The 19,911-nt window shown below is 43.9% G+C and overlaps 1 protein-coding gene across 1 annotated transcript in view; it reads left to right on the top strand.

The window, feature by feature from the left end:
- The first annotated feature begins 8,655 nt into the window (after window positions 1-8,655).
- The window catches only part of LOC130120158 (serine protease 1-like), a 34,276-nt gene continuing 23,020 nt past the window's right edge, over window positions 8,656-19,911 (top strand). Inside the window, exons 1-4 of the mRNA XM_056288825.1 lie at window positions 8,656-8,782; window positions 10,747-10,767; window positions 17,759-17,921; window positions 18,988-19,256. Coding sequence (XP_056144800.1) covers window positions 8,728-8,782; window positions 10,747-10,767; window positions 17,759-17,921; window positions 18,988-19,256 — 508 coding nt within the window. The 5' untranslated portion in view covers window positions 8,656-8,727. The remainder of the gene's footprint in view (window positions 8,783-10,746; window positions 10,768-17,758; window positions 17,922-18,987; window positions 19,257-19,911) is intronic.

Here is a 19,911-nt window from a genome sequence, read left to right as displayed (position 1 = left end):
AAATACAAGATGGCACAGGCTGGCGGGGAGGGACTCCAGTCTGAGGACCGGAAAACGACTTGTTCTGTTTCCTGTGAGGATTCTGCTTCACAGTTAGTGTGGATTAACCAATTTGGCCCACACAAAATATACACGATCAGCCTTCTTTTAATTCCAGTGAAATTCCACATTCATGCCAGTGAGTTTGCAAAGGAAAACCCACATTTAGAATCGAGAACGTCTTTCTTTTAAGCGTACTTCAAACAGAGACTCCTACACTGCGGGAATCAAATCAATAACTGAAAAATTTGGTATTTCATTTCACTTTTGTCACCTCAAGCACTTTCTCGCAATTTTTAGTTTACATTTTATGTTTGGTAAATTATTTAGTTGTACTGTATGTATTGTATAATAATAAAGCGTGGAAGGATATCAAATATCGAATGGCTTTCGATCAAGCAATGGTGGTAATTTGAGCTGTTTTATTGCTTCATTTAATTTACTATGTCTATGAGATATAGTATCTCTCTCCCATCAGATGATGCACGATAGACCTGGCAATGAACAAAAAGGACATTCCATGTGATTGTAGGGATAAAACATATTTACAGACATTCAGCGGATAGCCAAGTTCAGGTGCGTAACAGTGGGTAAAATCCAAAGTGCTTCATGATTATAACAGAGGGCCGTATGTACATGGTCCTAATGTGGAGACCTTGTCTATTATGGTGAAAGCACATTCTAGATTTATTAAATGGCCCATTTCCCCAAAGGTAAAAGAAATGCACTTTCATAAAGTTTACCCAGTTGCAAAAAAGGTTTAAATTTGAAGTGGATCCTTGTACATTTTGTAATGCAACAGACGGAACTTTAGAGCACATGTTCTTCTATTGCCCTGTATATCCGCTCCTCATTAATTGAGCACTTACAACAACACCATTGACAGTTTCGGGAAAAAACGCTATACATACATTTTTTTTGTTGGATAACATAAACTCATCTATTTCTGATATGATTAATATCATTATTTTTATGGGTAAATATCAAATTAATTGTAGTAAATAGTAAGCCCTCTTTTTTAGCTTCATAAATGATTTAAAATTATTTTTCTCACTGAGCCCTGGGGCACTCCACACCTAACCTTCAGTCATTGCGATTTGAAGTTTTCTATTTGTATTATTTGTAAAGCGTTTTGAGTGGCTGTTGCAGCTAGAAAAGTGCTATATAACATGCAACTTGGTTGATTGATGGATCTCTTAAAAGAGTGTATTCTAACAAAATGGCAAGAAAGATTTATGGGGATATATCTCGTTTATTGTTGTTTTGATTTGTGTCCCCATGGTTTAAGCCTTTTGCTTATTCTCTGCCCAGTGATTTAGAAATGTTTTTGTTTATATACTTGTATATGTACCTTTTGTAGATGCCCCCCCCCCATTTTTTTATTTGTGTATTCTGTCTGCATTTGTTTTGATGGTGAAAATATTGTGTTGCGTTATATGGCTTGTGTTTGCTCTGCGAGTCATTGTGTATTTTTTGAATGTGTCAATAAAAAAAAGGGGTGGGGTGGGTGGTTAACAGCTTGGGGAAAGAAGCTGTTTTTGAGTCTGGTAGTGCGAGCTCTGAGGCTCCTGTAGCGCCTCCCAGTGCGCAGGGGGAGAACAGTCCATGGTTGGGGTGGGTGGGATCTCTGCTGATGCCGAGACCCCTTTGGAGGCAGCGTTTGTGATAAATGTCTTTTATCAAACATTTTCTTGTTCAAGTTGTGTTCAGGTGAATTGATTCAACTTCGATTTTCTTGTTCAGGACTCGCAGCACAAAATTTCACAGAAGGGATGAATAATCCCTTCCTACTGTTTAGTAAAAGTGCCTTGTTACTAATTGATGATTTTTGTTTTTGTTTTGTTTTTTGTTTTTTTTTTGGGGGGGGGATAAATACCTTTAGTGTTTTCCTGCCTCTGGGTTTAAAGTGAACACCCTGCTGGCCCTACCTTAGTGAGAGTTCAGCTATATATGCCACTACTACTAGTAGTACTTTCGGCTGCTCCCGTCAGGGGTCGCCACAGTGGATCATCCGTTTCCATTTCTTCCTGTCCTCTGCATCTTCCTCTGTCACACCAGCCACCTGCATGTCCTCCCTCACCACATCCATAAACCTCCTCTTTGGCCTTACATATATAGCGTTTTTTCCCGAAACCGTCAGTGGCGTTGTGAGTGCTCGACAAATGAGGAGCGGAATATCAACATATTGTAGCGAATTCGGGGGACAACGCAACCACAGGAACTGCCGCGGCCGGGAAGCGAACCCGTATTGCCCGCACCGCAGGAGACATCGCTAACCGCTCGACTAAAGGGTCAGACCCGCCAGCCAGCGTGTCTTCTTATCCATGCACGTTACACTACCCCCTCCTTCGGGAAATATATCAGCATATCAGCTCAGAAGGAGCATATCAGCTCCTTCACGCCTCAGGGCGCCTACGCTTCCGATGGCCTTACGGTCGCTCCATCCCGCTTCTGACACCAATGTAGCGAATTCGGGGGACAACGTAACCACAGGAACTGCCGCGGCCGGGAGGCGAACCCGTATTGCCCGCACCGCAGGAGACATCGCTAACCGCTCGACTAAAGGGTCAGACCCGCGAGCCAGCGGCCAGCGTGTCTTCTTATCCATGCACGTTACAATATATGCATACATACATACATACATACATACATACATACATACATACATACATATATTTACTGTAGCACACCAATTCTACAGGAGAAAGTGCTCTGTAATTTCTGCACATGCAGCATAGACTGGTTTTGTTAAGATGTACTTACATCACAATATAAATTCTAGTCTATGTCTTGTCAAAACACTAGTTAAGACATTGGCAGAACTATAATCCACAACATAATGGTGTTCTGACACTTATCTAATTCTCTCCTACACCTTCAGAGCTTTCCCTAAAGACTTAGCTACTGCCCTGGGCTTTGGGCCTCAGATGGTGCCAGCAGTGCTAGTGATTAAAATTGCTAAAGCTTCAAGCCTGTTATTGGCTCTCTCTTTATAACAAAATGTATGCACCACTTAGGATCTGAGGTAAGCCCCTCTATTGCAGAGACATAGAGATCGGGAGGAGAAGCATCTCATTTGCTGCTTTCAGTAACACAAAGAGTAATGAACAGTGGATGAAAAGAAATAAATAAAAGATAAGTTGAGAGACAAAAAAGTAATTGGCCATACCTTTAGCTAATGGCATCACAAAACTGCACGCCTTCTCAAGATAAAAAAGAAAGAAAGAAAAAGATACAAGAAAAAGGCCGCTGGAAATCATACATGCATTTCATGAAGGAAATGTATGGCAGTGAAAACAGCTATGTGAAATAAGTGATCAAATTTCATTTCATCAATTTTTTTTTGTTGTGTTTACTATTGTATCGACTATTGTACCATTTATTGAGTTTAACTAGCCCATCAATATCATTAATTACTTATAGAGCTTATAGATTTCTGTGGTGTATTGATAAATGTTCTATCGTTCACTGTGGATACGGAACTACTTATTGTTTACATGTTGTTGACCGGATGTAACCCCGCCCAGAAAGGATATAAATATTAGGTGCAAAAGCGCCAAAACCCAGAACTGCGCTCTCCAATGCCTTGACAGTCAGGCGGACATGTACAGCCGAGAGATATGAATAAAAGCTCCTTTACATTAAGTCATCTCCGGGTACTTTGTCCATAAGAATACAACACTGGCGACGAGGGGGATTCGTTTTTACACGAAAACTTTTTCTTCTGAGACGGAGAAAAAGGTGTGAGAGAAGAGAGAGCTAACCGGAGCAACGCGCTAACAGTGAGTCGGGTTTGTGCTTCAACGAGGCTAACGAAAGCTTCAGCACGTACGAGGATCGTTTTGCACAGTTTATCGAAGCCAACGGGATTGAGGAGGGGAAGCAACGGGTTGTGTTCCTATCCGTGGTGGGTGCAAAGATTTTCACTTTACTGACTGACTTGGTAGCGCCAAAGAAGCCATCGGAAACGCCATTAGCTGATATTTTTAAAGCATTGAGGGACTTTTATATGCCAAAGAAGAATGTCCTGAGCGAACGTTATAGCTTCCGTGCCCGTAAGCAACAAAGTGGTGAGTCTCTAGCCGAGTATGTTGCCGCGCTAAAAGGGTTAGCAGCCTCTTGCGCATTTGGCGCGACGCTAGAAGAACAACTGAGAGATCAGCTAGTATATGGTAGCAGTAGTAAAGTGCTGAGAACTAAGCTGTTGAGTGCTGCTTATGGACAAGAGCTAAACTGGGCTAAGGTGATGGACACGGTGAACAATTTTGAGTGCACATCCACGAGTCTTATAGCGTTCCAGCAAGCTCCGCTGAGAACAGACATTGTGAGAGCCAGCAGCTACAAAGGGAGCGCCAGTGCGCGCGGAAACGCAGCACACGACATGAAAAAGGGCGCCAGGGACACGGCGTGCTACCGGTGCCTCGGAGAGGGACATCAAGCAGCGACATACAGGTACAAAGAGTTCCAGTGCAGAGCCTGCAACCGGAAGGGCCATCCTGAGAGGGCGTGCAGGTCCACTGCATCATCGGAGTCGGAGACGGCCAACCACGGCGGCAGCTCCAGACGGGGACCTAGGACCAGCAGGAGGACCACTCCTGCAGAGAGGCAGACTCGCTACATCACCAGGGAGGAGTCTCCCCACGAGCAGCAAAGTGCATCGGAGGAAGAGACTGATTATGAGAACTACAGGGCCTCCAACAAAACCCACAAGCTGACCATCATCGAGGTAACAGGGATTGAAAAAGACTTGGGGTTGTTTTCCATTACCGGTAGGCCTAAAAATGATAATGAATATGTCAGACCATTTATGGTCATGGTGAGATGTAATGGTGTAAAGATCAAAATGGAGGTAGATACAGGCGCAGCCATGAGTATCATAAATGAGAAACTACAGACAGAGGTTTAGCAAGTGTCAACTAATGCCATGTGATGTAAGTTTAAAAACTTATTCTTCAGAGCCGATTCCATTGTTGGGTAAATTCCAAGTGAAAGTACAGTGTGGGGAGCAAACAGAACAGCTATCTTTGTTAGTGTGTAAGGGACATGGGCCAACACTGATGGGTAGAAACTGGATCCAGTTCTTAAAGTTGTGAGTGAACCATGTACCGCTGGTAGTAGAGCCACTGACTGAGATGTATCAGAAATACTTCCAGGTGTTTGAGAGAGACAGGGGGGTCATTTCAGGAGTAAAAGCAAGGTTACAGGTGGTTAGCGACGCCACGCCCAAGTTTTGCAAAGCAAGATCAGTGCCTTATGCACTGACTACAGCAGTAGAACAGCAGCTAGACAGACTGCAAGAAAAAGGAGTATGGACCCCGGTAGAATATAGTGAAGGGGCTACTCCAATAGTATGTATCCCCAAAACAAATGGAGAAGTCAGAATATGCGGGGATTATAAAGTGACAATAAACCCATGGCTAGAGGTAGACAAATATCCTCTGCCAAAGACACAAGACCTGTTTGCTAAACTAGCTGGTGGCAGGTATTTCACCAAGTAAGACCTCACACAAGCATATCAGCAAGTAGAGCTGGATGATGAATCCAAGCAGTACCTAACTATAAACACGCCTAAGGGGCTGTATCGTCTAAACAGGTTGCCATATGGAGTAGCAAGCTCCCCAGCAATATTCCAACGCATCATGGATCAGGTATTAACAGGGGCTGCCAAGGGTGGTGTGCTATTTAGATGATATACTCATCACAGGGACAACAAAAGCCGAACACTGGGAAAAGGTAGAACGAGTGCTGGAGCGGTTACAAGACAGAGGTGTAAGGACAAAGACAAGTGTGCCTTCTGCCAGCCAAGTGTTACATATTTAGGGCACAAAATAGACAAGGAAGGGTTACACTCCATAGAAGAGAAGGTAACAGCCATAGCAAATGCTCCCACCCCAAAGAATGTCACAGAACTGAGAGCATTCTTAGCCCTACTGACATATTATGGGAAGTTTATGGACAACTTATCCACTATCATAAAGCCTATGACTGAGTTGTTACAGAAAGATAAGCGATGGGTATGGTCTACTAAGTGCCAGGAAGCCTTTGAGAAGGCCAAGAGCCAGTTAACATCAGACACAGTGCTGACTCACTTTGACCCCCAGCTACCACTATTACTAGCGTGTGATGCAAGTGCCTATGGGTTAGGAGCAGTGATAGCACATAGAATGGCAGATGGTAGTGAACGTCCAATCGCATATGCCTCACGCACGCTTAGCAAGATTGAGATCAACTACTCTCAAATTGAGAAAGAAGCACTAGGCATCATTTTTGGGATACAAAAATTTAGGGATTACTTATATGGAAGGAAATTCATATTAGTGATGGATCATAAGCCTTTAGTAAAGATTCTAGGGCCAACAACAGGGGTGCCAGCGTTAGCCGCTGCCCGCCTGCAGAGAGGGGCATTACTCCTCTCTGCCTATCAGTATGACATAGTCTACAAACCCTCCTTACAGCATGCAAATGCAGATGGTCTGTCCAGGCTCCCAGTACAGGGAGAAGCACCAACAAGTAACCCAGAGTACAGAGTGTCTTGGTTAGAAGCAATGCCAGTCTCAGCCAAAGATATTAAAATCCAAACAGATAAAGACAGGGTGCTCACAAAAGTTAGGCATTTTATACAGACAGGATGGCCTAAACATGTAGCAGATGAAGAATTAAAGCCATACTGGAACAGACGTGACGAGCTCACAGTGGAAGCCGACTGTGTGTTATGGGGTTTACGGGTAATCATACCCATGACACTGAGACCTACACTCTTGAAAGAGTTGCATGCAGAGCATTTGGGCATTGTGAAGACAAAAGCAGTAGCCAGAAGCCATTTTTGGTGGCCACGCTTAGATCAGGAAATAGAAAATATGGTAAACAATTGTATTTTATGCCAAGCAAACAGACACCTGCCCACCAAAGCGCCCGTACACCCATGGAAATGGCCAGAGCAGCCATGGGAACGAATCCACATCGATTTTGCAGAAAAAGGGAAACAGCAGTTTCTTTTGGTCAGTGATGCATACTCGCGCTGGCCAGAGGTCAAGCTTATGACCAGGACTACAGCTACAGCCCTAGTAGATGCAATGAGGGCCCTCTTTGCAGCGTGGGGGCTCCCCCAAGTGGTCGTTTCAGATAATGGCCCACAGCTAGTGTCAAGGGAGTTTGAAACCTTCTTAGAACAAAATGGTGTCAAACACATCAAGTCCGCTCCTTACAATCCAGCTTCCAATGGACAGGCAGAAAGGTTGGTCCAGACTTTTAAACAGTCTTTAGAGAAGCAGAAGGAATATGGGTATCCAGTGCAACAGTGCATTGATAGTTTTTTGTTTAGTTATAGGAACACTCCATCAACAACCACAGGGAAAACCCCAGCTGAGCTCTTTCTGAAAAGACAGGTTCGAACCAAGTTGTCGCTGATAAAGCCAAAATTCTCAGCACAGATGCAAGAGAAACACACAAAGGTTACAGGCAGTCCTAGAACCCTCCAGCCCAACCAGAAGGTGAAGGTTAGGGATTTTCGGGGAGGGGATGGGAAGAAATGGAAACCGGGGGTGATAGAGCGAGCTCTAGGGCCAGTGACTTACTTAGTCAAGGTAGAGGGGCAAACCCTCAAGAAACACATTGACCAGTTGATCACAGATAAGACCACAGAACACAGGAGACCCAGAATTTGATATTGCAGAACATGTGTTTGTCAGGGCTCCAGAAACAGAGGTGGTACCCAGTGGTGAATTGGAAAGAGATGAAGCATCTGCCTCTACGGAAGCACCACGCACCAGACCACAGCGAAACAGGCGAGCACCTGATAAGTTAACTTTATAATCTGCTTAGGAGAAACATTGATTGTAAACAACTGTTCATTGAGTGTTAACTGTAATAGGAAAAAGAATGTCACTAATGTGGGTGGAAAACGGGGTTTTTTTTTTTTTTGTTCAGATGAAAATATGAGAGGTTTAAAGTTTCTGGGGAGGAATGTGGTGTATTGATAAATGTTCTATCATTCACTGTGGATACGGAACTACTTATTGTTTACATGTTGTTGACCGGATGTAACCCCGCCCAGAAAGGATATAAATATTAGGTGCAAAAGCGCCAAAACCCAGAACTGCGCTCTCCAATGCCTTGACAGTCAGGCGGACATGTACAGCCGAGAGATATGAATAAAAGCTCCTTTACATAAAGTCATCTTCGGGTACTTTGTCCATAAGAATACAACAATTTCATTCTACATTTAGCTCCCTGGAGTGATTTTATCGCTTGTGTTATTTGTTTAGTTGTATGTCACTGTGTTTTCTATACAAGCTGCTGCAAACAAATTCCACCTAGCAGGATTAATAAAGTTGTTTGCACTGTATTGCACTGTATTGTATTGCATTGTTTGTGTTGAGCTATTTGATCTCAGGCAATTATAACAGCAGGTTTGTGCATGGCCTGTCATCGCGGCCTCTTCCAAAACATCAAATAGCTTTTGTTGACGGTTGGTTGCATTAGGACCTCCCCTGCTGGCTCTCTTAGTTGCACAAGAAGGAATTGGACAAAGGACATTTCAGGTGTGGACAGAGCGTCAGACAGACGATCCAATCAGATTTATGTAGAAGGACAGCTTTATTTCCTGCCTTGCGTCACACCTCGTCAACAAAAACTCAACTCCTAGCCAAGAAGGCTTCACAGATAAGCAGGTGGAACAAGCACGCAAGAATGCACTTGAGTCTACCTACTTGTGTTGTGGCGATACTGGCCTTAATAGTTCACGGTAGGTATTGATTTTACAGCTCTTATGATAATCATGTGATGTGTTTTTTTTTTAAGCTGTGGGGCACTCAAAACATTTTGTGTCAGACAGGTTTATTTGCATATCTGTTTATCGATTCTAAATTCAATTAGCGCATTCAAATTTTTCATACTGTCATGGAAATTGAACATTTCTTCAAACCGGCTCTCAAAACAGGTGCTTGAAAGAGGTTCTAGAGACTATTATAAATATATTCTAGAGTCACGAGACTTTTTATAACTTGGGGGAAAATGGGAAAGACCGTGTTTATGCTCTTTACTTTCACTTTTATTGTTTGAACAAGACACACCTTTGTCTCTGTTTATTGTTACCATTATGCTTATGTGATATACTAAGGACTTAACCGGAAAAGCAATTTCTAAGACAGTTTTTCATTTTACATGACATCTACGGTGCCCACATGACAAATGTTTCCACCATGACTATCCAACATGAAATTCCAGTATGGCCGCTTTGCTCTTATCATGCTGGGTGAAACCAGTCACACCTGAGGTGCAAAACTCATCTTGAGAAGCTCTTCAGTATGCCCTTATGAGTTACACTTTAATTTTCTATGTCATTTTCATGTCATTACTTCCTCGTAATGGACAGTGTAGACAGTTGTTGTTGTTTTTTTTTAAAAATTATTTTCACTCTGCCAAGCAACATTCCATGAATTGTGGTTTGTAAAAAAAGGAAACAAAGGAGTTAAACACGGCAGGTAGAAATAACAGGGGGATGGGGCACGACATGGTGAAAGAAGAATAACTTGTTAGTTTTGTTTTCATCACCCCCTTAAATTCGATTCACTTTATTGTCATATACATATATAAAGTACCATGTACCCTCAAATGCAATGAAATGCATGTGCCCTGGCTCCCTCAGCCCTCAGAAACTATATATATGAAGAAATAATAACAAAAACAACAAATAAGAAATCAGAAGTCCCACAAAATAGTAATTCAATGAGAGTTGTGTAAGGAGCCTACTGCTCATTATTCTGACCACCTGTGGGTAAAAACGGTCTTTGAGGTGACTGGTTGGAGCTCTGATGCTCTGTAAGTGTTGTTCTGAGGGAAGGAGGAGAACGGACCTTGGGCTGGGTGGCTGGTGTCCTCCATCATACTTACGGCCTTCCTTCTGGTGGTGTAAATGTCCTGAAGCTGTGGGAGTGCTGTTCCTATGATGTTTGAAGCTGTTTTTACTATCCTTCTCAGTCATTTGTGGGTCTGTTCAGTCAGGTTGCCAAACCACACCGGTATGCTTCCAGTAAGGATGCTCTCTATGGTAGTCTGACAGAAAATGACCAGGGTTTTTTTGTACATCCTGAATTTTTTTTCAAGACATTTCAGAAAGTATAGTCTCTGTTGGGCCATCTTAATGACACAACTAGTGTCACAACTAGACACCAGGGGAGGGAGTCTGAGATCTGAATGCCTAAAAATATGAAGTTCTTCACAATTTCAACTGGGACACTGCTGATTAAACTGGTGTCTGAACCGTTTTGAACTTTCTAAAATCAACAATTATCTCCTTTGTTTTCTCAACATTTGGGGAGAGATTATCTTGACACCGTATGGATAGGTAGGTCCCTTACCGCTTTCCTATAGGCATCATCATTGTTGTCATTTATCAGTCCAATTACAGTGGTGTCGTCTGTGAATGTCACTATGCTGTTATGATATTTGGCAACACAGTCATGTGTGAACACACTGTAGAGTAAGTGACTAAGGCAACAACCCTGCAGTGCTATAGAGAAGTATGGTAAATGAGTAGCTGGTAAAAGAGCAAAAAAACTTGACATGTCTTTCATGTGGGTTGTGTGTGGTGGATGAGGTGCTGGTGGCACCTTCATAAACAGCTCCTACATAACCGTGGTGTCAGACTCAGCAACATACAGAGCCATGCTTCTTAAATAACATCTTTTTATTTTTGCATTTCCCCAGGTACCAAAGCACAGCTGCAAGGTGAGTTGAGCTTTCCTCTTGTACATTCAATCATTCATATTCGTCACTGATTACATCACATTCTGATTTAAATGCTTTCTCCAGTAAGTTGTCCTCCCTACAAGCCTAAGGACAGGATCTCTGTCAGTCAAGTCTGACTGGGTTTCCATTTGCACTTGTTTAGCAAGCGTTTGCATCCCTGTTTTGCCCTTTCACAAAGAAGTGTTTCCCTAAATCCATTCGTGTTATGAGACCTCGTTAAATTAAACAGAACAATGACTGTGATGGATTGTGTATACAAAATTGAGGGAGCTGTATGTTCACGGCAATTTACAGGTCTCTGAATGTAATGTTAATGTCATCCCTGCTTTCCTTGTCTGTGCTTCACTGCAACATCTAAAAGGTTTGTAATAGCAAAAAAAAAAATCTTTTAGAGCTAATATGCTAATATAGATGAAGAGATGACATTAAATTCTAAAGCAGAAATATTGCAGGGTGTAGGATCAGCACATGAGAAATTAGTGAGACGGATTTCATCATATCTGTGATGGTCTGGCGGCCTGTCCAGGGTGTCTCCCCACCTGCCGCCCAATGACTGCTGGGATAGGCTCCAGCATCCTGAGAGCAGGATACGTGGTTTTGGATAATGGATGGATTTCATCATATTTCAAATGCACTTGATGCATTGGCACACTGGTGTTTTATTGTTAGGAGCGTTTATTGGAAGTACTGGTAAACTAATTAACATTGCTTCTGTGTCAATGGCATCCATGCTTCTTACAGTTCAAAAGAATCAGGAACACTTTTTCATATCACTTCATGTACTTGCGTTCATGACATGAAACCCATGGCACCCTGATGGGAATAAGTGTTTGGTGTGTATGTGCATTATGTGTGTCCGCGGGCTAATCTCGCAAACATCTCAACAACACTTAATTACATAGACAAGCAACCAGCGTCGTTGGAAAGTTGAAGTCATGCCATTTCATTTGCTCAGGAATCAGGAACACTTTATTTGTCATTTCATTGCGTGTAGTACATGCAGTGAAACGAAATATAATTTCCCAGTGCAACATAAAGACAAAAACACATATCCAAAAACTACAAGAACACAAATATCCAAACTAAGAACACATATATCCAAACTAAACACATATATCCAAACTAAGAACACATATATCCAAACTAAACACATATATCCAAACTAAGAACACATATATCCAAACTAAACACATATATCCAAACTAAACACATATATCCAAACTAAGAACACACATAGCGAAACTAAGCAACAAAAAAAAAATCACTGTTCAAGAACAAACAGTTGTCATGGTTGCACTTTTTTCACATTGCCATGTTTATTCATTCGCAGGAAACACAAGTCTATACTTCTCTGATGTCATGAGTGAAGACAACGGGTAGTGAAATGGGCATGGATACAGGGATGTGTAGCAGATGTCTGTTCTGGATCAGTTAGCATGACTGTGAAGCTTTCTGCTTGTATTGTACTTAGGAAGTTGTGGCAGATTGGGATGTGGACCATCTGTCCTTGAGTTGGTGTAATTAACTCAGGACAGATAAATTGGTTCCACACCCCAAACGGAGACGTCAGAGCCAGAGAGAGAAGAGACTTTTAATGAACGTTTGTTTTTATTCTTTCTCATAGAGTTTAACTCTGGTGTTTTTAATCATTGTTTTAATAAGTGGGCTGTTGTGCCCTCATTTATGATCTGTGTCCGCGTCTCTGTGCCCGGGAACCCAGGTAGTGTCAGTGTATTGCCACAGAAGTGTTCTTACTGTATTTTACTGTACTGTATTTTACTGAAGGCATATCTGGACTGAAATGGAGGATAATGTACTGTGTTTTTTTCCCCCTGCATGAACAAATTAATTCCTACGAGTCCTACAACTATTATATTTCAATATCTGATTAGACCTGTGGTTCTCGATCCAGTCCTTGGGTATCACTGTTGTTCCAGGTACACATTCCCTGATTAGATGACTGGAATACCTGACAAAACAGGTTAGTGAACGCATCCGGGTGGTGTAGCAGTCCATTCCATTGCCTACCAACATGAGGATCGCCGGTTCGAATCACCATGTTACCTCCGGCTTGGTCGGGCGTCCCTACAGACACAATTGGCCGTGTCTGCGGGTGGGAAGCCAGATGTGGGTATGTGTCCTGGTTACTCCACTAGCGCCTCCTCTGGTCGATCGGGGGGCCTATTCGGGGAAAGAGGGGGAACTGGGGAGAATAGCATGATCCTCCCACGCGCTACGTCCTCCTGGTAAAACTCCTCACTGTCAGGTGAAAAGAAGTGGCTGGTGACTCCACATGTATCGGAGGAGGCATGTGGTAGTCTGCAGCCCTCCCTGTATCAGCAGAGGGGATGAAGCGGTGACCGGGACAGCCCAGAAGAGTGGGGTAATTGGCCAAGTACAACTGGGGAGAAAAAGAGGGGGAAAATCCCCCCCCCCAAAAAACAGGTTACTGTAACAATTACCTGGCATGTTAGAGAAGGACTGGTTTGAAATCAGCTGGGTTAAATGGTATCTGTATCTTCATTGGGTATCTTTGTGTACTATCGCTATCTTGAGACTACACATTGATTTCGGGGTATTTGCTTTTAAAAATCCATTTCAATGATTTTAATTCAGTCGGAAAAGTATTCTTGTGTTGGAGTGTCATTTTTTCCCCCCAGTTTCAGTAGTATACATTCATTTGCTATAATTGTTTTAGTGCACCCTCTCTGAACACAGCCACCTCTCGGGGTGTTGAAAGGGCTTGGCCTAGAGTTCACAAGACTCGTTATTGACAGCTAGCTTCCTCGCTAACTTGCATGATGTTGCTAGGCAAACATTCAGAAACAGACCAACTGACTGACCGACTGACAACAACGATTCATTGACTGTCCAATCAAATCAGTTTATCAAATGATGCAATTTAATACTGGAAGCTGATTGGTTTTCTGAAATGGTTTAATCATGTTGACCACCAGGAGGAGAGTTTCTAAAGGGGCTTTTTGTCAAATTTTGACATGAACAGACATCTTAAAATTTGGGGAACTTTACATCAGCAAACCCTCTGTAAAAAAGAAATGAGATTGGATAACACGCTTCCTTAGGGCAGCACGGTGGCACAGTGGTTAGCGCAGTTGCCTCACACCTCCTGGGTTCGAGCCCCGGGGTAGTCCAACCTTGGGGGTCGTCTTCTGTGTGGGGTCTGCGTGGGTTTCCTCCGGGTGCTCCGGTTTCCTCCCACAGTCGAAGGACATGTAGGTCAGGTGAATTGGCCATACTAAATTGTCCCTAGGCGTGAATGTGTGTGTCGGCCCTGTGATGGTCTGGCGGCCTGTCCAGGGTGTGTGTCCCCGCCTGCCGCCCAGTGACTGCTGGGATAGGCTCCAGCATCCCCGCGACCCTGAGAGCAGGATAAGCGGTTTGGATAATGGATGGATACTTTATTAATCTCTGTAGGGAAATTATGTTCTGCATTTAACCCATCCTAGCTGTGTAACTAGGAGCAGCGGGCAGCCACCGTGCAGCGTCCGGGGACCAACTCCAGTTTGTCTTGCCATGCCTCAGTCAGGGGCACAGACAGGAGTATTAACCCTAACATGCATGTCTTTTTGATGGTGGGGGAGACCGGGGCACCCGGAGAAAACCAACCACAGGTATTGGGAGAACATGCAAAGGATGACCCCCCCCCCACCAAGGTTGGACAAGGTTCGGACCCAGGACCTTCTTGCTGTGAGGCGACAGCGCTAACCACTGGGCCACCGTGCCGCCAATATTTATACATAAAAACCTATACATTTAATATGTAGGTTTTTAGACAATATTGCGTTTGGGAGTCAAAATGAAAATAATATCCAGACTTCTGGGGTTTTGCCACTGACAGTACCTTGAGTAATTCCTGCAGTAAATCACATTTGATTTTCAGTGGCGCACTTTAAGTCCCCAATGAATCTAATTATTAGGGTACATGGTTGTGGCAATATGCTGCCACTACCTGTGTTCCCCGCTGAGCTGTTTCTGAATATTTTGGGGCCCTAAGCGACATCATATGGTGCACCCCCCCAACCCAAACCTCTGCCATTTTAACCTTTAACAGACACAATCTGCATCCAAATTCACATCCCCTCTTCTCAGTTGAATTGCTCATGAAGTACTATTCATTGCAGCGAGGTGGAGTGTCAGGACGCGGAAGCGGGGCAGGCTAAGCTAACTGCTAGCCCATGCATACCGGCAGTTCCGATAGTTATTATTATTATTATTATTATTATTTTGAGTTTGGATATGCGTTAGTTTGGATATGTGTGTGTTGTTGTAGTTCTTGGATATGTGTTTTTGTCTTTGTGTTACACTGCTGTGGGCTGGCGGAAACGATATAAATGACAAATAAAGTGTTCCTGGTTCCTGATCCAATGAAACGGCACGACTTCAACTTTCCAACGACGCTCGTTGCTTGTCTGTGCGATGACGTGTTGCCGAGATGTTTGCGAGATTAGCCCGCGCACACCAAACACCCCCCCCCCCACACACCCATCAGGGTGCCGCCTGGCGGAGATAATGAGGGCACATTGGCCCATTTATTAGAACAGCGGTCAAAAACACCAGAGTTAAAACCATATGAAAAACACGTCACAAGTTCATTAAAAGTCACCTCGAGCTCTGGCCGGTGTTAATTTGGGGTGTGGAACGAATTTATCTATCCTGAGTTAATTAGACCAAATCAGGAGAGCTGGTCCACAACCCACAATGTTACAGCGTGAAGCCTTGGGTGAAGTCTCCAATCCCCTGAAATCCTGAAAACGCCTTTAGAATAAGTACGCGGTTTTCAGCCTTATCTAACCTCCGCCTCCATTTCCGGCAGCCATTAAGGAAGATCACGTGACCGCCAAGTCCACTAAAATTTGACTGAGCTCACTTTGATGGCTGAAATAAAAGCTCTGTAATTAAGTCCTAAAAGAGATCAAAAACCCATCTGGCTGGCAGGCCCTGCTGTGTTCAACCCGCGGAAAAACCTCCCCAAATCCCCCCAGATATCTTTGGCTGGGGGGGGGGGGTTAAAAGGATCCCCAACCTTTTCTGGGATTTCGGAAATGAACGAGGTTAATCTGTTTCCTTGAAATTCAGACAGCCGCCACAGCTTCACTTGAAGAAGCCTTTGTGAAACTAGTCAAGTTTGAGCATTCACAACCAAGGCATCGTAGGTAAACACGTCGTATAGCCGCACTATGAATGAAATGGTCAAGCTGAAAAGATGGTTTGATGAAAACAAGTTATCATCAAATTTGAACAAAAATAAGTTCATGGTTTTTGCTAAACAGAAAAAGGATGAACATGTTTTACTGTCTATAGATGGAGTTGATATTGAAAGAGTAAAAACCTGAGTGTTAATTTAACTCTGAGAGTTAAATTAACACTCAGGAAGTTAAATTAACGCTCAGGATTTTACTGTGAGCTGAGTTTAGATTTTTGGGTGTGATAATGGATGACAAACTGACACGGAAATCTCATATAGCATATGTAAAAACAAAGGTGTCTAAGACTAAACCAAGTACTGTGGCGAATCCGGGGGGCAACCACAGAGACTGCCGCTGCCGGGACGCGAACCCCTATCGCCCACATCGCAGAAAACATCGCTAACCGCTCGACTGCGATGCGGGTTCGCGTCCCGGCTGCGGCAGTTCCTCTGGTTGCCCCCCGAATTCACCACAGTACGTTTTAGATTACAAGGTAATGCGAATTCTGTCCTGTTCACTTATCTTGCCATATTTTAGTTACTGTGTGGAAGTGTGGGCCAACACATACACAAGCAACATAAAGCCATTTGGTTATATTACAGAAAAGAGCAGTAAGAGTTATTCATGAAGTGGATCCAAGAGAACAAACCAACGGACTGTTTATTAAGTCAGGATTAATGAAACTTAAAGATTTAGTTGAGTTACAGACATTGTTAGTTATGTACAGGGCAAAAAGCAGAGTGTTACCAGAAGATTTACAAAAATGATTTGTTTTTAGCTCGGAGGACGAGGACCGTAGAAGGAAATGTATTTTTAAACATCAGTGTGCACGTGCCACTTTAAATCAGATGTGTATTTCAGTATGTGGCGTCAAACTGTGGAGTAAAGGGTTGTATAAATATCTTTCAGTTCAAGAAAATATAGAAAGAATAATTGTCTAGTTGTCAGGTATAATGGGTTTTCAGTTGATGGCGAATTATTGTGTATGGTTTTGTTTCATTTCTCATGTTGCTGTAAGTATTAGTTGTTGAGTAACTGACTGACAGACCATCTAGTCTGTTGTGTATTTAGGGTTGAGTAAAGGGCAGGTAAAATAAGATTTTCTTCTCCCTGCTCCTTTTCAATCATGGAATGTGTAAACTGAGTTGTGTTTGATCACGAACGGCTTGTTTCTTTCCGGAGCTGTGCGTTACCATGAGCGGGATACATAATAATGATATTCAATTCAATTGTTTCAATTCCTTGTAATTTTTCATTTTTCTTTTGTGTCTGTTCTGCTTTCTTGTTTTATTTTCGCATATAGTACTTTAAGATCTTTCTTTAACCAAAAGTGTGCGATGAATAAAATGCATCATCATCATCATCATCATCATTATTAATAATAATAATCATATTCCAGGGGACAGACACAGAATTTGAATGTTTCTCTCCTCTAAACCAGTTGCTGTGAGGGTTTATAACCGGGGTGCAGCCAGTAATTTTGGATCCACCCCCCCAATCTGACGTATGTAATTTGGTACACTATCAAGACGCCTGTGTGTTTACAGGGTTAAAGGTTAAGTGTAAACTGTGTAATGATGCATTGGTTGCGTTACTACATTTGAATGAACGCGACAGGAGAAAACAGAACAAAAACAAAAACAAAACATCGGCTGCTTATTTCTAGCACGATGGACAAATGTGCATCAGAAGGTGATGGGGGTGGGATGAGGGTGGGGGATAATATCCCGTCTTGTCTCATGAGCTGCTCTGTTTTTGTACAGTGTGTGGTATTGCAACACTCAACAATAAAATCGTAGGAGGCGAGGATGCTCCAGCAGGAACGTGGCCGTGGCAGGCCAGTCTGCACCGAGGCGGGGCACATTTCTGTGGAGGCTCCCTTATCAACAGCCAGTGGGTTCTGACCGCGGCACATTGTTTCCGGAGGTAATAAACATGTAGACTGCACTAGGACTGAATCCCACAGCCGAGCAATCACTAACCCTTCCATGTCTGCATCGCAGTGCTGCACATCCATCATATCAGCTGTGGGACTCCTCTCCCTCGCGACATGTGCCGCCTTCACGTGTTGAATTCACTCCGCTGTGAGCAGTGATTAACGCACGACTAACAGCGCGCTTATTAGCTCGTGCCACACACCTATTGACGTAAGTGGACGGCTTAGAAATGTTAGTAACCGGGGCGTCCGGGTAGCGTAGCGGTCTACTCCATTGCCTACCAACACGGGTTTCGCCAGTTCGAATCCAGGTGTTACCTCCGGCTCGGTCGGGCGTCCCTACAGACATAATTGGTCGTATCTGCGGGTGGGAAGCCGGATGTAGGTATATGCCCTGGTTGGTCGCTGCGCTAGCGTCGCGTCGCGTCGGGTCGCGTCGGGTCGGGTCGGGTCGGGTCGGGTCGGGGGAGAATAGTGTGATCCTCCCGCACGCTACGTCCCCCTGGTGGAACTCCTCACATTACATGAAATAAACATGGCCTGGCGGCCTGTCCAGGGTATCTCCCCACCTGCCGCCCAATGGCTGCTGAGATAGGCTCCAGCACCCCCGCACCCTGAGAGCAGGATACGCAGTAATGGATAGAAACATAATTAAATTAAAATTTAGACATGACATTTCTGTTAAATATTTTTGTGCAAACCCATTTTGGTGATAGGTATCCTCAATTTGAACTCCTCCCCTGAGTGATGCTGTTGAAAAAGGGTGAAGTTATTTAAAAAGGAAAATAACAACAAAAAAAAGAAAAGCAGTGTATCACTGAGATGAACAGCGGTTTCCTCATAGAAAGTCATTGTTGTCGTGGTGACTTTGTTTGACAACTAAATATCCAGCGAGTTAAAGATGCATCATCAGTGAAATTCAGCTTTTAGACATACAACCCGAAGTTACTCGTGTAAAATTAATAACCACCGGTTCCTTAGCAGGATCCTAAGTTTAGACCCGTACCATTGTGTGTTGCTACACATCAGACCAATGTTTTCTCCCTGTTATCGCAGCACCAGCACATCTGGGCTGATTGTGTACCTCGGACGTGACACCCAAGAAAGCATCAATGTCAACGAGGTGTCCAGAACGGTGTCCCGGGTCATCGTACACCCCGGCTATGACGACTCGACCAACAACAACGACGTGGCCCTGTTACAGCTCTCATCCTCGGTGGACTTCACTGATTACATCCAACCCGTTTGCCTGGCCGCGGAGAACAGCGTCTTCGGCGCCGGCACGTCCAGCTGGGTGACCGGCTGGGGCACTGTCAACTCCGACGGTGAGAAAGCTTTGTCAGCTTTTCATGTTGTTTAATCGATTTCTGTGATTAGTTTCAGGAAATTCAGTAGAAGAAGTGTCTGTGTGTATATGCGTACCAGGTTTTTCTAAAAACCTGAAACCACCAACCTTTTGGGGACATTTTATGGGTCCCCATGAGGAAAAGGGTCTCTCTTAGGGTTAGGACTTGGGTTTAGGGTTAAGGTTAGGCATTGTTACGTCTCGCCGCTCCACACCCGCTCTGCAGTGTAACCTTGGCCAAGGCTCAACGTCTCCCCGCTCCACACCCGCTGTGCAGTGTAAGCGTACCCGGAGCTCTGCCAACTCCACCTGATGCCTGTTTCCTCGTTACCCCTCCACTCACCTGTTGGCAATCACCTCCCTATATCTGGCTGTGTCACTCTCAGCTTGTTGCCAGTTCGTGCCGTTTCCTGGGAGAGTACTTGTCCTGCTCATCGAAGTTTGTTTACTTCCCTGGAGATTTCTCTGTTGGACCTTCCTCGTTGCTCCCCTTCCCCTGTGCGCTGCTTTCCGTTTACGAAGAGGATTTCTTCACTCCAGCGTTGCTGTGATTTTCCGTTCTCCTTTGGTATCCTCCTGTTTACCCCCCCCCCCTCCTGCCTGGATTAAGGGCCGACTCCACTGTTCCCGGATTA

The sequence above is a fragment of the Lampris incognitus genome, chromosome 10 (genome assembly GCF_029633865.1).
Source record: "Lampris incognitus isolate fLamInc1 chromosome 10, fLamInc1.hap2, whole genome shotgun sequence".
Lineage (NCBI taxonomy): Eukaryota > Metazoa > Chordata > Actinopteri > Lampriformes > Lampridae > Lampris > Lampris incognitus.
The sequence above is the reverse complement of the archived record's forward strand: the minus strand, read 5'-3'. Positions and strand labels throughout refer to the sequence as shown.